General features: G+C 42.9%; 1 protein-coding gene across 3 annotated transcripts in view; it reads left to right on the plus strand.

Moving 5' to 3' along the window:
* The window catches only part of cdk14 (cyclin-dependent kinase 14), a 200833-nt gene that overhangs the window by 54378 nt on the left and 126229 nt on the right, over window positions 1-20226 (plus strand). For all 3 annotated transcript variants that reach the window (XM_021626100.3, XM_021626109.3, XM_021626106.3), the window contains 4 exons: window positions 8185-8279; window positions 10861-10940; window positions 16363-16457; window positions 19095-19157. In XM_021626100.3, the coding sequence (XP_021481775.1) occupies window positions 8185-8279; window positions 10861-10940; window positions 16363-16457; window positions 19095-19157 (333 nt within the window). The remainder of the gene's footprint in view (window positions 1-8184; window positions 8280-10860; window positions 10941-16362; window positions 16458-19094; window positions 19158-20226) is intronic.

The raw sequence follows: 20226 nt of genomic DNA on the forward strand, positions 1-20226 counted from the left end.
ATGCTAATATCTTTTCAGCCGAATCTCAGAGTTCTAAAACCGGGTGCAACTTGGTTGCTACGCAACAGTAGCAGCTAACTAGGAGAATGCTTGTAGCTGCAGCTAGCTAGCTTACACCAGTTGGATAAGAAGCAAAAGGAAGGTAGCTAGCTAGCTTACACCAGTTGGATAAGAAGCAAAAGGAAGGTAGCTAGCTAGCTTACACCAGTTGGATAAGAAGCAAAAGGAAGGTAGCTAGCTAGCTTACACCAGTTGGATAAGAAGCAAAAAGGAAGGTAGCTAGCTAGCTTACACCAGTTGGATAAGAAGCAAAATGAAGGTAGCTAGCTAGCTTACACCAGTTGGATAAGAAGCAAAAGGAAGGTAGCTAGCTAGCTTACACCAGTTGGATAAGAAGCAAAATGAAGGTAGCTAGCTAGCTTACACCAGTTGGATAAGAAGCAAAAGGAAGGTAGATAGCTTTGCTATGACTGAACACTTGTGTGTAATCAACTTTGGGAAAACTGCCACACTTTTTTATTTATAATACATGCACACGCCAGAACAAACTTAGCTTAGCTTATTCATTAATTTAGTTCACACCCTCCTCTGTCAATGCTATTTTCTTCTTGTCATTATAATCCAAATTTGTGCTTACTGATCAACACAGTGTCAAGTTACTTTTCAATGTGTTCCTGAAAACCTGAAGTCGCCGTTCACAAGTAAAAGGTAGCAGGGGTGCAGGTTGCACACAAAGCATCCAGGTAAAACAACAACCTCATAAGGATCATTGCTTGCTTCCACGACCTTTGTGAAGTCAAAATAAAATGGCACGTTTGCTATCTTGGTTAGTTATGTGATAAAATGTAACTGTTTTCAAGGAAGAGAAATAAACGTTCAACCAGTACTGAGTGAATGAACAAAAACATTTTGGAACGAAAATGTGCTGTGTGCTGTCATCATTTATATAGTGTCGCTTAGCATCACCACGCTGGGGTTTGAAGGTCCTGGGTTCACCTACCGGAGGGGCTATTTTGGCCATTCTCTTTCGTGTTTAGTTTTTGACCCCCCCCCCCCCCCTTTCCCATTACACACTCACACACTGGTGTGCACACGTACGCACAATGTGTGATTACTTTCATTTATTTGGTGTTTCTTAAAAGAGCCTTTGGGTTCGTTCGGCATCGTTGAGTGGCAAGGTACAGAGAGTGTGACGCATACTAGTACTGGTGCGCGCGTCTTACTTCTACAGAGGGGAGAACAGTGGAGAGACCAGCTCTCAAACTCTCGAAGAAGACGTCATTGCCCTCATCTGTCAGATGCATGCCATCCCTACGTTACAAATACATGCGATAAGTTGCACAGGTTGTAAACGATTCCTTTTCAGGCACCACTTTCTGTCATTTGAGAAGCTAAGAATTTCTTCAAGCTGGCCCACGTCGATTGACAAACGACTTACGCATATTCATAATCACACAGTACATCACACACTATCAGTAGTAGTTATGTATGTTCTGTTCCAGATCTGTGAGTACGCCCATATAATTTCATATTTATACTGCCATTTATATATGTGGGAATGTGTGCTATTTTACTGGAGTTGGACAGCTGTGTACAACATTACTAAAAACATTTGTAGCTAAAGGATTTAGAGCACCTATCCAATGTTAGATTTATAAATATTTATTCTTAGAAGTGTTTTGTACTTTTTGTTACAGGTGTTTCTCAGCAGTTTGTCATTTGTCACAGTGTTTGTATCAGGAGTTACTAAAATTGCTATTGACGAGCCACAGGCCTTTTTTGTTCATAGAGACCTGAAATAGTAGAATCAGGTGTGGTAGAACTGGGCTTGAACAAGACAGCCTGCATAACCCTGTAGCTATTCAAGCGCTATTGTGGCCATCCCTGAATTGTAAGTGCAAAGTTTACTATGTCTGATGAATGTACGTTTGATTGTAAATTGTTTATTTTGTAATAACTCACTGTTGTTTACAGGTAGTGCAGTACTAGGCCTTTCTTCAGAAAACATTTTCATTTAAATAGTTAGTGGGTACATGTTGATTATTTTGTGTATTTTCCAGGAGCTTTCTCCATTGTCCAAGAGATCAGGGTAAACATTTCCTGTTTATGCCATATTGGCTTAAATGGGCTTCAGTTTTTTTGCTTCTCTCTAGAAATGCAACTGTTAATATTAAATAAATACTAATAACTACATTTGTTTCTGTTGCCATTTGTCATTATTGTGTACTTTTACTTGTATTGCTGTGTTTTGCTCCAGCACACATTGTCTTAGTGTGGGGTGCAATACATGACCTTGAATGCGGTCCAAATCACATCATTGTGGAAGCACCTCCTGTAAGAGTGTGAACTAGGCTGTTTGAGAAGGTTTGAATCCTTAGCAACCTGCATACACATTGTTGAAAGTACAATTGACCAACATAGCTACTGTAGTAGGTCAAAGTGTTGTGCTGGAAAACCTTGGTAGAGTATGGGTGAAGTATGCATTGTGGTGCTCGTGAATTTCAGACCAATGCCTACTTCTCACTTAAAACATAGTTGTTTTGTTTTTAAATGTATACAATACACTGTGCAGTCACTAATAAACAGCACACAATGCTATAGCAATAACATCAGACAATAATGGGAGAGAAAATTCTGTATTATTATTCTGTATTTGCTAGTGTTTTGCTAGTGTTTTGTTTTGGCATTTAAAACTAGATTTAGATGGATGTGAGGGTGCATCCGGCGAAGCCTCAAAACGGATGCTTCAGTTTTCATCCGAGCTCCCTCAGGCGCTTCTTTTACGCCTGCTACATTAGGCTAAGATTGATGATCTGAAAATGAGAAAACAAGCTAACTGGAATGTCTTTTCCATTTGGTGGCTAATTGAATGTTGTTACCAGAAGACCTGTATTGCTTAATCATGTAGATTAGAAATGTTACAAATCGTGTCTTCAATGTATTTTCATTTAGCTCAATTATTATTATTGTGCACACACAATAAGATGTAATAACTATTATATTATTCTTGAATGATTGTCTGTCGGCATTTCTGTAATTTATTTGTAATTTTTCAGTATGATTTGTTTGTGTCACTCCCTGACCATAGAGAGCCCTCAGTTCTCTATGGTGTTTAGGTCAGAGCGTGACTAGGGTGTTCTAGTCATTGATTTTCTATGTGGCTGGGTTGTATGGTTCCCAATTAGAGGTAGCTGGTAATCGTTGCCTCTAATTGGGGATCATATTTAGGAAGCCCTTTCTCTCACCTGCTTTGTGGGATATTGTTTTGTTGAGTGCTGATGTGTGCTCTGTTACTTCACGGTTGTTGTTTATTGTTTTGTTTAAGTTTCACGAATAAAATATGAGGAACTCGAATAATGCTGCGCCTTGGTCCGTCTATCCTAACAACCGTGACAGAATATCCCACCAACGCAGGACCAAGCAGCGTGTTATGGAGGTTAAGGAGTTTTGGACATGGGAGGAAATCATGTCCAGATGTGAGACCCTTCCTTGGATTTGGGGTTTGGGGGGGGGGGGGGTGGTTGGCGGAGCAGTGGAGAGTGGAAGAGCGAGTCATCAGTGCAGTGCCATCTGTGCCAGCTCCCCGTACTCACCCTGAAGAGCCAGAGACCGTCAGGGAGGCGATGGAGAAGTTGGGAGAGAGAGAGAGATGAGAGAGATGTTGGTCAAGTGTGTTCTGCTCAACATTCGACCTGAAGAGCCTGTCAGCAGTCTGGTGAAGTCTGTGCCGGCTTCACGCATCTGGCCTCCAGTGCGCCTTCCTAGCCCGGTTGTTCCGGTGCCAGCTCCCCGCACCCGCCCTGAAGTGCGTGTCACCAGTCGGGTGCCACCTGTGCTGGCTCCACGCACCAGGCCTCCAGTGCGCCTTCCTAGCCCGGTTGTTCCGGTGCCAGCTCCCCGCACCCGCCCTGAAGTGCGTGTCACCAGTTGGCTCCATGGCCGGAGCCTTCCTCGGCGCCGGTGCCCAGTCCAGGCGCGGTGTCCAACCCAGCTCCATGGCCGGAGCCTTCCTCGGCGCCGGTGCCCAGTCCAGGCGCGATGTCCAACCCAGCTCCATGGCCGGATCCGTGGTCGGGGCGGGGGCTACGACCCGCACCGGAGCCGCCACCGACACAAGTCATCCCCCCTACCCTCCCCATTTGGTTTCAGGTTTTGCGTCCGGAGTACCCACCTTTGGGGGGGGCGGTACTGTCACGCCCTGACCATAGAGAGCCCTCGGTGTTTAGGTCAGAGCGTGACTAGGGGGGGGGGGGGGGGTGTTCTAGTCATTGATTTTCTATGTGGCTGGGTTGTATGGTTCCCAATTAGAGGCAGCTGGTAATCGTTGCCTCTATTGGGGATCATATTTAGGAACCCCTTTCTCCCACCTGCTTTGTGGGATATTTTTTTGTTGAGTGCTGATGTGTGCTCTGTTACTTCACGTTCATTGTTTGTTTATTGTTTATTGCTGGGCCTTGGTCCGTCTATCCTAACAACCGTGACAGTTTGGGTCACAACACATCTAACAATGTAAATTGATGTAAGTGTAATGTAAGTGTAATGGTCCTATTGCTTAGGCTACTGGAGCCATCAGCCATCTTTCCCTGCCTACTTCTCTTATTTTTTCAGCATTTCATGCTGAACCACTTATTTTCCAGTGATGTTCTAGTATTTCCAATAGTACATTGGTGCACATCTCAGAGCTACAGTCCACACGGACCACAGTCCTGCTGTTAGGTTTCAGCTCTCTCTCCCTGACATGTAATCAACCAGTTAATGCTACGACTGGCCAGAGGGTCCACACCTGGCTCCACAGATTGTAATGAATGTCTAATTAAAAGCCAAGGACAAACACCTGGTGTGCGCTGCCCCTGCTGCCCTTGAGGACCAGAGTTCTGCACTCTTGTTGTAGAACATTAAATGGTTAATGTCAAATAACTTCAGTAGGGTCTTTAGCTTACAGTACTGTACCAGCATGGGGTAGGCAGGAAGAGACCTGAGGTATTTACCATCCACAGAGAGAGGACACAGACAAAGGCTAGAAACAGATAGAAAATGAAAGGTTGAAAGAGAGAACCCCAGATAGCATCCATTTGGTTGAACATTCATGGACATGGAAAATGCATGAGATGTACAGTACAAGGGGCACTTAGACTGGAGGAGACAGAGGGAGAGAGAGAGCAATTGAATTGAGAGAGAGCGAGAGGGAGAGAGAGGCAAAGCTGAACGGTAGCCCCATAGGACCCCCACCTTACCCGAGACATCCAATTCTTTGTTAACTGGTGGGGAAATGATGTGGGGCTATCCGGCCAGGTAGTAGGCTCTCAGCCAATCAGACTAGTGATGTGTCTCACCCTTAACCCTGACCTCCATTTCTCTAATAATCAAGCTGTGTTCTGCTAAACCATCAGGCCAACAATCCGCTGGAGAGCCGCTTCACACATTGACTGGTCTGTGTGTGTTTGTGTTGGCCTATCAGGCTTCAAAACGACCCTGTGTTTGTTGGACGTATCTTTGGGGATATATCTGGTCCTGGGTCAGGACCTACTCCCTTTACTATATAACAGACACTAGGTGAGTGTGTTTGTGTTGCAGCAGATTCTGTGTTGCAGCAGATTCTGTGTTGCAGCAGATTCTGTGTTGCAGCAGATTCCGTGTTGCAGCAGATTCCGTGTTGCAGCAGATTCCGTGTTGCAGCAGATTCCGTGTTGCAACAGATTCAGTGTTGCAGCAGATTCCGTCTTGCAGCAGGTTCCGTGTTGCAGCAGATTCCATGTTGCAGCAGATTCTATGTTGCAACATATCCCATTGTTGGCCCATTTGAGTTCTACCAGACCCTACAGTGGCCTTTAACAGCCCTGTATTTGACCTGTAATAGGCTGAGATGTGTGAGCTGCCTGCAGCCTGTCCAGCTGGGTTTCACTCACTTCCTGTTGCCTCCCAGGATAATTTCTTTGTTTATAAAACCCTCAGAAATGCTGCATGGACTTATTAGTGGGGCAGCAGGAGATGACTAGATAGCAACCAGAGGGGAGAAGACACTGCTAAAAACTGTGAGTGCATGTTTGCGTGTGTGTGCTTATGTGCTTTTTTGCATGCGTGTGTGTATGTGCACATACATGCGTGTGTGTTTGCGCGTGTGTGCCCACACTGCCCAGAGAGAGACAGTGATGACGGGAGAACTGAGTTATTCCCCAGGGATTGTCTGGAATGTGTTGGAGCTTTCTCTCGTCTGGTCCACTCGCTCTTTAAATGACAAAACAGAGACATTACAGCAGCCAGACGTTAACCTCTAGAAGCCCATGTATTTAAAATATGACAACAGTAAGAGATCGCAGATATATTTATGTCTGTCTGCCACCAGGGCTGAAATGCTACATCACTGAAAGGACAGACAGGTCCACAACAGGTTACATTGCTGTCAGTCATTGTTCTTTTCAGTTATTCTTAAAAGGTAACAATGGAATGTAAGAGAAAGTCTTGATGATATGCGGACGCATGCACGGATGCACGCAAACACACACACACACACACATACACACAAACACACGCAAACTCACACACACACACACACACACACACACACACACACACACACACACACACATACACACACAGTTTCCTCCAAAGAAGATTTGCTGATGGAGGTTGAGACTTTCTAGTTGAATTCCTTTTGGGCCTGATTGTCTGAGATAGAGAGAGATTTTGGAGGAAGCTGTCAGCTGCAGTGTGTTATGGGTAATGGGTTTTTAACACTCCATTTCCGTGAAGAGTTCAAGACGAATGCATGAGTGTTAATTCTCGCTCTCTTTCTCTCTCTCTTTCTCTGTTTCTCTCTCTCTCTCTGTCCGCCTGTCTCGCTCTCTCTCTCTCTTTTCTTTCTTTCTTTCTTTCCTTCTTTCTTTCTTTACTCTCCCCATCTGTAAATCATTGATAAGTGGGTCTGTAACATTAGTAAGAGTGGAACAAATCGAACAGGCCGTAAACATGACACACTATTATGAAACCGATCCAGTAGCTTGTTGTGTCCTCTGTTCTCCTGTTACCCTGGCCAGGTGTGATTGCACACTGTGTTATTAAACCCAATTGAAATGAGAGTTTATCAAAATTGGATTTGTTTTTGTGTAATCATTCTTTTGTGTGTCTGTGTAATCACAGGGAAATATGTGTCTCTAATATGGTCATACATTTGGCAGAAGGTTGGGATATGCAGCTCAATTTCCACCTTGTTTTGTGGGCAGTGTGCACATAGCCTGTCTTCTCTAGAGAGCCAGATCTGCCTTCGGCGGCCTTAATTCATCTGACTGGTGTCACCTCTGTCACCGTCCCATGATCCTCCATGATCCATCATGATCCCCATGGAGCACTTAGAGAGAAACATGACACGGACAGGATTTGTTCCGACTCTATAGGACCTACCTGCTGTTTTCCAATGATAGAACGGGTACCATCTTCATTCAAACATTGATAGGACCCATCATATTTTCATTCAGCAGTTGATTGTCAATACCATGCAGCCCAAACTCCTTTAATAAAATGGTTGTACCTGCAAAGCGTACACCTTCATCACTGTTATCTTACCAATGAACTCTAAAAATACGAAAATTAGTTAGAGAAGTGTGGAATTGGGGTCTGAAGTGGCTTAAAAGCAATACTCTTGAGATCTTCTGAGATTCACAAAGCACATACTACTATTTGTTTTTCTTTCAATGGTGTTTGGTCCTGCTTTCTGCAGCCGTGATATTTCCTCCAGACCTTTATTACAGAGTCACTGTGTGTGAAATCCTACACAACCCATTTCCTGGATGACTGAAAGCTTTCCATCATCCAGAGTAGAAACCAGTGAAACAGACCGTGCCATTTTTCTACAGGCTGTGTGCCAGCAGGTTCACAAGTGTCTGGTGTTACAGAGTGAATCTGGTGTTGTTGTCTTTAGGCCTCTTGACCCAAACCATAACATCTACTGTACCATGTCCCTCCTTGTGAAATAGCACGTACAGTATAGTAGCTTTCTTAGAGTTAACATTATTGTTTGGTAACAATGCTGTTACATCAACCAAGCTCCAAGTGCTGTGGCTCTTCCATCATCTACACAGATATAGATTGCCCCTAAGGCTGCTCTCTCACTTAATACAGCCAAACTGAGCCCTCTCTACCGAAATTGGTGTCTCTTTTCCTGAATTATATTATCTTTCTCTGTTTCAGCCCACAAGCCCCAAGTTCGGAAAGGCTGATTCCTATGAGAAGCTTGAGAAGCTGGGAGAAGGCTCGTACGCTACAGTATACAAAGGAAAAAGCAAGTGAGTGCCTAAACAATGTTAATGGAATGGTCCAATGCAGCTGTTATTATCTCAATATCAAATCTTTTTTGGGTAGCAATTAAATACCTTAATGTGATTATTTTAAATTGTTTTTTTGTCTGGGAGGGGTGTGGGTGGGAAAGGGAAACGTTTGGAACTCTCTTTCTTATTGGTTTACACATTTACAGTCTGGTGATGTCACCAGGCAGGCCAAAACTCCATCCCACCAAAACACTGAAACTTCAGGTGGTCTTTTCAAACAGCTCTTACACTAAAAGGGCATTATAATAATTTTCTCAATTTCACAGTATTATTCCAACCTTAAAGTGTGGAAATATACAGTGGGGCAAAAAAGTATTTAGTCAGCCACCAATTGTGCAAGTTCTCCCACTTAAAAAGATGAGAGAGGCCTGTAATTTTCATCATAGGTACACTTCAACTATGACAGACAAAATGAGATTTTTTTTCCCCAGAAAATCACATTGTAGGAATTTTAATGAATTTATTTGCAAATTATGGTGGAAAATAAGTATTTGGTCACCTACAAACAAGCAATATTTCTGGCTCTCACAGACATGTAACTTCTTCTTTAAGAGGCTCCTCTGTCCTCCACTCGTTACCTGTATTAATGGCACCTGTTTGAACGTGTTATCAGTATAAAAGACACCTGTCCACAACCTCAAACAGTCACACTCCAAACTCCACTATGGCCAAGACCAAAGAGCTGTCAGAGGACACCAGAAACTAAATTGTAGACCTGCACCAGGCTGGGAAGACTGAATCTGCAATAGGTAAGCAGCTTGGTTTGAAGAAATCAACTGTGGGAGCAATTATTAGGAAATGGAGGACATACAAGACCACTGATAATCTCCCTCGATCTGGGGCTCCACGCAAGATCTCACCCTGTGGGGTCAAAATGATCACAAGAACGGTGAGCAAAAGTCCCAGAACCACACGGGTGGACCTAGTGAATGACCTGCAGAGAGCTGGGACCAAAGTAACAAAGCCTACCATCAGTAACACACTACGCCACCAGGGACTCAAATCCTGCAGTGCCAGACGTGTCCCCCTGCTTAAGCCAGTACATGTCCAGGCCCGTCTGAAGTTTGCTAGAGAGCATTTGGATGACCCAGAAGAAGATTGGGAGAATGTCATATGGTCAGATGAAACCAAAATATAACTTTTTGGTAAAAACTCAACTCGTCGTGTTTGGAGGACAAAGAATGCCGAGTTGCATCCAAAGAACACCATACCTACTGTGAAGCATGGGGGTGGAAACATCATGCTTTGGGGCTGTTTTTCTGCAAAGGGACCAGGACGACTGATCCGTGTAAAGGAAAGAATGAATGGGCCATGTATCGTGAGATTTTGAGTGAAAACCTCCTTCCATCAGCAAGGGCATTGAAGATGAAACGTGGCTGGGTCTTTCAGCATGACAATGATCCCAAACACACCGCCCGGGCAACGAAGGAGTGGCTTCGTAAGAAGCATTTCAAGGTCCTGGAGTGGCCTAGCCAGTCTCCAGATCTCAACCCCATAGAAAATCTTTGGAGGGAGTTGAAAGTCCGTGTTGCCCAGTAACAGCCCCAAAACATCACTGCTCTAGAGGAGATCTGCATGGAGGAATGGGCCAAAATACCAGCAACAGTGTGTGAAAACCTTGTGAAGACTTACAGAAAACGTTTGACCTCGGTCATTGCCAACAAAGGGTATATAACAAAGTATTGAGATAAACTTTTGTTATTGCCCAAATACTTATTTTCCACCATCATTTGCAAAACAATTCATTAAAAATCCTACAATGTGATTTTCTGGATTTTTTTCTTCTCATTTTGTCTGTCATAGTTGAAGTGTACCTATGATGAAAATTACAGGCCTCTCTCATCTTTTTAAGTAGGAGAACTTTCACAATTGGTGGCTGACTAAGTACTTTTTTGCCCCACTGTATATAAAACACAGGAAAATCACGTTTTTGACTGCACTGCATTTTCCGCATTTCCTACATAACTGTATATGACCAATTGAAATGCACATAGCTGCTTGTAATCATGAAGCAGTAAAGTGGTTAAGGATAATAACAATTACTGTCCATATTCCATATTCATTTATTTTCCATATTACACTAATAACAAGTCTGCACTTCCCAACCATGAAATACAATGTGTTTTATTAAATCACTTTGGAATGGAATTATTTAACGATTGTTTAAGAGTTATTGTTATGTTATTTTCCTTTTTTCCTGTTTGTGCATAGCTGTAAAATTCCCCAGGTTCTGATAATTAAAATGTAGCAAATGAAAATGTCATAGCCGTAAATGGATTGAAATGTATTGAGGCAATTTCTCACTGTAATGAAGTTACTTTGTATGTGTTTTTCTTCACTACAATGGATTTGATTGGTGAGGTTCATTTTATTTAATCTTCTGGTCTTCTACTAAGTCTCACCTCAGTGCTCCTAAATTGCATTTCATTGACTTACAGAAATCTACCATTCTCTCCATTCACTTTCTGCCTCATTATTGAGTCCTTTTTTCATGGGATGAAGTGTAACTTGTTGGGGTGTCTTATCTTCTTGTTGCCAGGGTGAACGGCAAGCTGGTAGCCCTGAAAGTGATTCGTCTACAGGAGGAGGAGGGGACACCGTTCACCGCCATCAGAGAAGGTTGGTCTCTGTCACACCCTGAAGGGTTACATTAGGATTAGGCTCATGTACAGTCTAAATACTGTAGAGTTCACTTTAATTGGACTTGAAGAGTTTGAAGATAACGTTAAGTGTTGTTATTCTAGGTACTTGGGTTAAGTGGACTTGGATGTTTGTGTAATGGTGACTGTTAGTTCAGAGGGTTGTCAGAGAGAGGGGAGCTAACGTCTCTAACAAAAAAATGTTCATCTAGAAAAGCCAAATCTGAAGCCTTAACAAGCACAGCCCAATTTATTAAACTGCCTCTGGTGTTAGTTAGATAAGGATCTGACTGAGTTTCAGCCTTATGAAAACCAAAAACCCATGCCATGGGCCATGTCTACCTTATTCGTCTGCATAGCGTTCCATCATGGCGCTGGGCTAAATCACTTCAGAGGGATGTTCTTGGCGCTGGGGTGCTTTCTCCTGGTCCCTGGCCGTGTGTCACAGCAGGTCAAGTTGTGTGAAGGTCAGCTAGCAGTCCTTGGTGTTCTGGCTAACTGGAGCTGAGTGGCTAGAAGGCTTGGAGTTTCCTGAATGTGAGGGTGGGTGTGAGAAATATGTGGCAGACTCACCTCCACAGGCAGAGCTGAGCCTGGCTGGGCTGGAGCCTTGCTTCATTTAGATGAGAAAAAGAGTCTGGCTGTTTGATCTGTGGGATCCTGGGCTGATGAACGGAGCTGAGAGCCATGCACCAGCCCCTCTTCACATTGCATCATCCCGCCCCAGCCTCCCTCCCTTCCTCCCCATCCTTCTCTCCCCCGGTGAGCGGATCAGAAAAGCACTTTGAAATTTAACTAATTCAGCGATTACTGGGCCGAGATGCTCCCAGAGTGGAAACGTGGACAGAATTACATTGCAGTGTTGAAAGCAATACCTACAACCCTGAGAGAGGACCCAGGTGTGTGGTTGTGTATGAGTGCGTGAGTGCATGCGTGCTTGCATACGTGTGCGCATCCGTGCATGTATCTAGGCATACGTGTGTGTGTGCATGGGCATACACAATAATATTACCAACACAGTCAGCCTCTGTGTGTCAGGAGGGATGTAGGGAGAGCCTGGTGCATAGACTGTATAGATCTTTACCTAAATTGGTGCAGCAGCCTTTGAGGTACCTCGTGTCTATACCACTAGGACAGATATGCGTGAGACGAGCATTGCCTTTGATCTTTAGGGGTTTCAGTGCTTTAAGTGTTAATGCACAATGGCTCTGTGCTGTGTGCTCTGCTCTGCAGATCAGGACGCCATAGGTTCTCTCTCTCCCTGTGCCCTTGAAACAGAATTGCTGTTTGCTAAATTAATCACATTCGCAACAGTCTGAAAATCCCATTTAGGCTTCTCATAATAAAAACACACTTAATATGCCGCTCCCGCTCTCTGTTCTAAATGAAACCTTTCCCTGTGTTGTTTAGCTCTTAACGAGATAAGATTTCTGACTGTTTGTTTGGCCCAGCTGTGGTGATTGTGTCTCCTCTGTAATGGGTGGAAGGAGAGGTGGAACCGTAGTGCCTCAGATCACATCTTTCAAACACATGAAAAGGCGTTGTGTGAAGTGTTCCCTCCCTCCGTAGCCGCCAGTTGAAACAGCGCAGCACGGCTCCTCCATCGAGGGTTTAGAGCGACGCTGACCATTACCACTAATTGCTCTGTTCACGCCCGGCCCGCAAGCTGACATAATAGACACAGAGCTTTGCCTCCCAAATAAAGTGATGGTCCCTCCCCAAGGCTTTGGCTTTCTCCTCTCTCTCTCTCTCTCTCTCTCTCTCTCTCTCTCTCTCTCTCTCTCTCTCTCTCTCTCTCTCTCTCTCTCTCTCTCTCTCTCTCTCTCTCTCTCTCTCTCTCTCTCTCTCTCTCTCTCTCTCTCTCTCTCTCAAAGTTTCTACTCTCAAAAAGTTGGTGGCAAACTGAAACCAGTTATATAACTATTTCACCATAACCGCATTGACTCCAGTCGATTCATGATTGCCATAGATGTATTTGAAATGTCTCTGGTAGTAATTATTATATAATTACATTTTCTGTTCCATTTCATTCCATTCTATTATTTTCTAATCATTTCTGTTCTATTCTATTCTAAATCGTACTATTGACTATTACTATTACCATCCACTATATTCTATTATATTCTATTAGGCTATATTATATTCTATTATATTAGGCTATGTTGTATTCTATTCAATTAGGCTATATTCTATTCTATTCTATTCTATTAGGTTGTATTATATTATATTCTATTAGGCTATATCATATTATATTATTTTAGGCTATATTCTATTCTATTCTATTAGGTTGTATTATATTATATTCTATTAGGCTATATTATATTATATTATTTTAGGCTATATTCTATTCTATTCTATTCTATTAGGTTGTATTATATTATATTCTATTAGGCTATATTATATTATATTATTTTAGGCTATATTCTATTCTATTATTTTATATTGGGCTTTATTCTATTCTATTAGGCTATATTCTATTCTATTAGGCTATATTCTATTCTATTAGGCTATATTCTATTATATTTGGCTATATTATATTCTATTAGACTATGTTCTATTATATTTGGCTATATTATATTCTATTAGACTATATTATATTCTATTAGACTATGTTCTATTATATTTGGCTATATTATATTCTATTTGGCTATATTATATTCTATTAGACTATATTCTATTATATTAGACTATATTATATTCTATTAGACTATGTTCTATTCTATTATATTTGGCTATATTATATTCTATTAGACTATATTATATTCTATTAGACTATGTTCTATTCTTTTATATTTGGCTATATTATATTCTATTAGGCTATATTCTATTCTATTTTTTTTAATTTTTTTATTTCACCTTTATTTAACCAGGTAGGCAAGTTGAGAACAAGTTCTCATTTACAATTGCGACCTGGCCAAGATAAAGCAAAGCAGTTCGACACATACAATGACACAGAGTTACACATGGAGTAAAACAAACATACAGTCAATAATACAGTATAAACAAGTCTATATACGATGTGAGCAAATGAGGTGAGATAAGGGAGGTAAAGGCAAAAAAGGCCATGGTGGCAAAGTAAATACAAAAACAGCAAGTAAAACACTGGAATGGTAGATTTGCAATGGGAGAATGTGCAAAGTAGAAATTAAAATAATGGGGTGCAAAGGAGCAAAATAAATAAATAAATTAAATACAGTAGGGAAAGAGGTAGTTGTTTGGGCTAAATTATAGGTGGGCTATGTACAGGTGCAGTAATCTGTGAGCTGCTCTGACAGTTGGTGCTTAAAGCTAGTGAGGGAGATAAGTGTTTCCAGTTTCAGAGATTTTTGTAGTTCGTTCCAGTCATTGACAGCAGAGAACTGGAAGGAGAGGCGGCCAAAGAAAGAATTGGTTTTGGGGGTGACTAGAGAGATATACCTGCTGGAGCGTGTGCTACAGGTGGGAGATGCAATGGTGACCAGCGAGCTGAGATAAGGGGGGACTTTACCTAGCAGGGTCTTGTAGATGACATAGAGAAGTGGGTTTGGCGACGAGTATGAAGCGAGGGCCAGCCAACGAGAGCGTACAGGTCGCAATGGTGGGTAGTATATGGGGCTTTGGTGACAAAACGGATTGCACTGTGATAGACTGCATCCAATTTGTTGAGTAGGGTATTGGAGGCTATTTTGTAAATGACATCGCCAAAGTCGAGGATTGGTAGGCTGGTCAGTTTTACAAGGGTATGTTTGGCAGCATGAGTGAAGGATGCTTTGTTGCGAAATAGGAAGCCAATTCTAGATTTAACTTTGGATTGGAGATGTTTGATATGGGTCTGGAAGGAGAGTTTACAATCTAACCAGACACCTAAGTATTTGTAGTTGTCCACGTATTCTAAGTCAGAGCCGTCCAGAGTAGTAATGTTGGACAGGCGGGTAGGTACAGGTAGCGATCGGTTGAAGAGCATGCATTTAGTTTTACTTGTATTTAAGAGCAATTGGAGGCCACGGAAGGAGAGTTGTATGGCATTGAAGCTTGCCTGGAGGGTTGTCAACACAGTGTCCAAAGAAGGGCCAGAAGTATACAGAATGGTGTCGTCTGCGTAGAGGTGGATCAGAGACTCACCAGCAGCAAGAGCGACCTCATTGATGTATACAGAGAAGAGAGTTGGTCCAAGAATTGAACCCTGTGGCACCCCCATAGAGACTGCCAGAGGTCCGGACAGCAGACCCTCCGATTTGACACACTGAACTCTATCAGAGAAGTAGTTGGTGAACCAGGCGAGGCAATCATTTGAGAAACCAAGGCTGTCGAGTCTGCCGATGAGGATGTGGTGATTGACAGAGTCGAAATCCTTGGCCAGATCAATGAATACGGCTGCACAGTAATGTTTCTTATCGATGGCGGTTAAGATATCATTTAGGACCTTGAGCGTGGCTGAGGTGCACCCATGACCAGCTCTGAAACCAGATTGCATAGCAGAGAAGGTATGGTGAGATTCGAAATGGTCGGTAGTTTGTTTGTTGACTTAGCTTTCGAAGACCTTAGAAAGGCATGGTATGATAGATATAGGTCTGTAGCAGTTTGGGTCAAGAGTGTCACCCCCTTTGAAGAGGGGGATGACCGCAGCTGCTTTCCAATCTTTGGGAATCTCAGACGACACGAAAGAGAGGTTGAACAGGCTAGTAATAGGGGTGGCAACAATTTCGGCAGATAATTTTAGAAAGAAAGGGTCCAGATTGTCTAGCCCGGCTGATTTGTAGGGGTCCAGATTTTGCAGCTCATTCAGAACATCAGCTGAGCAGATTTGGGAGAAGGAGAAATGGGGAAGGCTTGGGCGAGTTGTTGCGGGGGGTGCAGTGCTGTTGACCGGGGTAGGAGTAGCCAGGTGGAAAGCATGGCCAGCCGTAGAAAAATGCATATTGAAATTCTCAATTATGGTGGATTTATCAGTGGTGACAGTGTTTCCTATCTTCAGTGCAGTGGGCAGCTGGGAGGAGGTGTTCTTATTCTCCATGGACTTTACAGTGTCCCAGAACTTTTTTGAGTTAGTGTTGCAGGAAGCAAATTTCTGCTTGAAAAAGCTAGCCTTGGCTTTTCTAACTGCCTATGTATAATGGTTTCTAGCTTCCCTGAACAGCTGCATATCACGGGGGCTGTTCGATGCTAATGCAGAACGCCATAGGATGTTTTTGTGTTGGTTAAGGGCAGGCTATATTAGGCTATATTATATTATATTTGGCTATATTATATTCTATTAGACTATGTTCTATTCTATTATATTAGGCTATATTCTTCTATTATTTTATATTGGGCTTTATTCTATTATTTTCTTTATCATATTGTAAATAAATGGTAATACTGATGGTAGTTTAGCCTGTAACTGCTTCATCATGATAATAATACTGTATCCTGTGTTTTCCTAGCGTCTCTTCTGAAAGGTCTAAAGCACTCCAACATCGTGCTGCTCCATGACATCATCCACACCAAGGAAACCCTGACTCTGGTCTTTGAGTATGTGGTGAGTGTCAGAGAGCCATCTGGATATGTTGCACAGAGCATCATGGGTACTGTAGTACATCAGGTTACAGGGCTAGCTCAGAACAGGTATTTGAGCCAACTGGATATGTGAGTCAGCAGTAGAGGATCAAGATATTTGATTTGTGTAAAATGTATTTTCAGATGAAATTCAAAAAGCCACAGTTTCATTCTAGAAATAGAATAACTAACTTGTTTTATGGTTTTTATTCATTTGACTTCTCACTCTTCAGTTATTGACATTGACTTATTTAATCCCAGTCCAAAGAGACATGAGCTCTGGCTAGTTTTACACGCATATTCTTTGTTTATAAGATGGTTGAATGTTTAGTAATGTTTTGTCTTGTTAAAAACAGAACCCAAGCCTGGGACATTTTCCTCCAGGCTTTGAACAGAAACAGTGATCCGAGTGCCATAGAATGGTGGCCTAACCACGAGTGCCCAGCTTTGAACCCAGCCCTGGCATCATGGGGGAACATTTTAATTGAGGGTTTCTTTCTCTGTAGGTTTTCATAGCACACATACTGTACACACGCACTTGCTGTGGACAGCAATAGCAGCAGGAGTTCCCTCTCTCTGCTGTAGAGTAGTGTGGCCTGTTGTTACTGCTGACATAAATGCATAACATCCACTGATAAATTCAAACCAGCCAGAATACCAATCTCTAGGAGTAGTAAAGTCTCTGCTCAGCATTACTCCAATAGACCATATATTTACATTTATTTAACTAGTCAGTTAAGAACAAATTCTTATTTTCAATGACGGCCTAGTGGGTTACCTGCCTGTTCAGGGACAGATTTTTCAGCTCAGGGATTTGAACTTGCAACCTTCCGGTTACTAGTCCAACGCTCTAACCACTAGGCTACTCTGCCGCCCCAGGGTATAAGCTCAACCTCTGACGTAGACATGCAAAACAAGACCCAGCCGTCTCTCAGAATATCCTTAGTTATCTTTCTAAATAGTCCCGTTCCATGTTTGTTTTCATCCGTGCTGTGTGCTATGTGGCCTGGTGCATCAGATCAAGAGCCAGCTCGGATATCGTACGGTATGTACGCTAGTCTAGTGTGTGGACCCCTGTTGGTCAGAAACAGCATGGTTCAGCAGGGTCAGTGGGAACATCTGCTCCTGGTAATACATTCTGACCAGATCCTCTGAGAGATGACAGAACCAGGCTCTGGGCAGTCTGTAGCTGGTTGTAGGGATTCTAATGAGGATGCTCTCTGGCCTTAAAGTGTACATTTTGATTACCTGGAGGGCTTTCAGTGCTGTTTCTCTGCTCCATGTGCAAATATAAGAGCTAACCAATTTAAAGTATATATATTCATCAAGTAGATGCTGTCTGTAAGTGGACACGGCTGACGGTTGACAAGGATCTGTCTTTATTATGACAGAACACCCTTCTCTCACTGTGAATGTTGAACAGACAGAGTGAATAGCGTATATTTGACAGAATGGGTAATGCAACACTGTGGATCTGTGTGTTGTCGTTGGTGTGGAGACAGTTTTTTATTTGCAGCTCAGACAGTTTCATGCTGTTCTATTCTGCTGTGTTCAGACCTGTAATTCCAGACTCTTTCATATACAGAAGGCTCCACACCAAGCCAAATCAATTCATTCTCCTCATTTAGCAGGTAATGACAATTGACAGGGAGCGAGCGGGACCGAGAGAGAGAGAGGTAGAGAGAGGGAGAGAGAAGAAATGGAGAGAGGGAAAGACAGGGAGGGAGGGAGGGAGGGAGGGCAGGTTTTGAGTAAGGTGGACAGGCATGGCTGAAGCTTGTTTGAGCGTCTGGTTGAATTATTCATGAAAGGGAACACATTCATATCTGGCGGTGTGAGGAGCAGCGGGGGTACGTAAATATCACCCAGCCCCACGAGCTGTGGTGTGTGTGTGTCCGTGTGTGTGTGTGTGTGTGCCACGGGTCTGCTGGCAGAATAAATCACTGAAGTGCAGATCACGGTAATTCATCTTTTCTCTAGACAGACAGACGACTCTGCTTACATATAGCACCTAAAGACATACAGACAGTGTCACTCCCTATCTCATCCCTCCACACAATCACATTAAGGGATTTGTACCAAAGGTACCCTCTGTGGATCATTCTGTTAATATAGACCGGATATCATTCATCCGCAGACGGAGGAGACAGACTGGGGAAGAAAATAAATGTTGCAAGTGACGTCTGCTGCAATTCAATGATTGAGGTTGTGTCTCCAGCCTGGCGCCTTACTGATATTTTATCATGGACGGATGACAGTAGGTCAGAGTTGCCTTGAATAGCAAGGGGAAAGCTATGAAAGCCAATAACTTTTTTCCATTAGCTGATTTTTCCATCATCAAACCAAGCTCACATTCCAACCAAGGTACATTCAAGACTAGCAACACAATAAACAAAAAGCCAATATTCTCACTGCCAAGAACCTCTCTCTGCTGCTTTTACACTTCAAATGAATATCATCAAATACGGAACAGCATGAATACATTTGTACAAATGTATTTTTACTTCCTTTTTCATATTGACTTATTTTTGGTTAATTGCAATGCATCTGTTTTTATGATTTTTATGTGTCTTTATTTAGACATATTGTAATCTAACGGTCCTCTCTTTCTCCCTGACAGCACACAGACCTGTGCCAGTACATGGACAGGCACCCAGGAGGACTGCATCCAGACAACGTGAAGGTAAGACTGCTGCTCATTATCATGACTATATTACTACAGTAAACAGCACTGTCCTGAGCATCACTAATATGTCATAGAATCCTACAGTTTTTATAGTGTCACTGCTGAGGAGTGATGCCCACACACACGGTTAGATAGGAGCAGTGTCCTGTAGGCTTGCTTAAATTACTCCAATGAACTACAACGTTTAGGAGTTACACACACTGTTAGAGTAGCTCAGAATGTTTTCCTGTGGCTCTGTGTAGAGGTGTGTTGAGGACGAGGAGAAGGTAGGGAGAGTGATGGAGTGAATGGGGTCATGGAGGATGGGAGGGATGGTGTGAAAAGGGGGTGTTGTGTAGAGGAGTCCTATGAGAAGGGGGGGGGGGTGAGTTCAGGCATCGTGGGTTATGTAACACTTCATACCTAATATTGTCACTAAGGATTTCCATAAGTAATGTATTTATCCTGTTGACGACCGACCGCCTGCCTCATTGAAATGCATGTATTAATAATAGAGGATTATTCCCAGAGAGGGGTGTCAGGGGAAAAAACCTGCTTCCACCTCTTAATCTGTACACATATGCTATGTCCAAAATGGCACCCTATTCCCCATATAGTACACTACTTTTGATCAGAGCCCTATGGGCCCTAGTCAAAAATAGTGCACTATAAAGGGAATAGGTTGTAATTTGGGATGCAGAAGAGTTCCAGTTGTACGACAGGCCAGAACATGTGTTCTCACTATGTCACCATGTAGCCTTTGTGAAAGAATTTTCTCTTTGAAGTATCTCTCCAAACTGGACTAGAAGGTAGAGTTAGAGACCGACATAACTAAATAGACAGAGACGGAGACAGACGTACTGTATGCATGTTACCCAAAGAGCCAGCAGCTAGCGTTAGCCACAATGCTCTCCCTGGTGGGAGGACAGATGGAGCGGGAGAGAGGGAGAGAGGAACCAGAACCAGTCTTTCCCTAGTGGGAGGACAGACAGAGTATTGGAGGAGCTCTAATGACCTGGCAGCTGAAAGGAAAACAACCTGACTGTGTGGAAGCAGAGGCTATGTTCCAAATGGCCCCCTATGCGCT

The sequence above is a fragment of the Oncorhynchus mykiss genome, chromosome 2 (genome assembly GCF_057628025.1).
Source record: "Oncorhynchus mykiss isolate SJ-2025 chromosome 2, ASM5762802v1, whole genome shotgun sequence".
NCBI classification, from domain to species: Eukaryota; Metazoa; Chordata; class Actinopteri; order Salmoniformes; family Salmonidae; genus Oncorhynchus; species Oncorhynchus mykiss.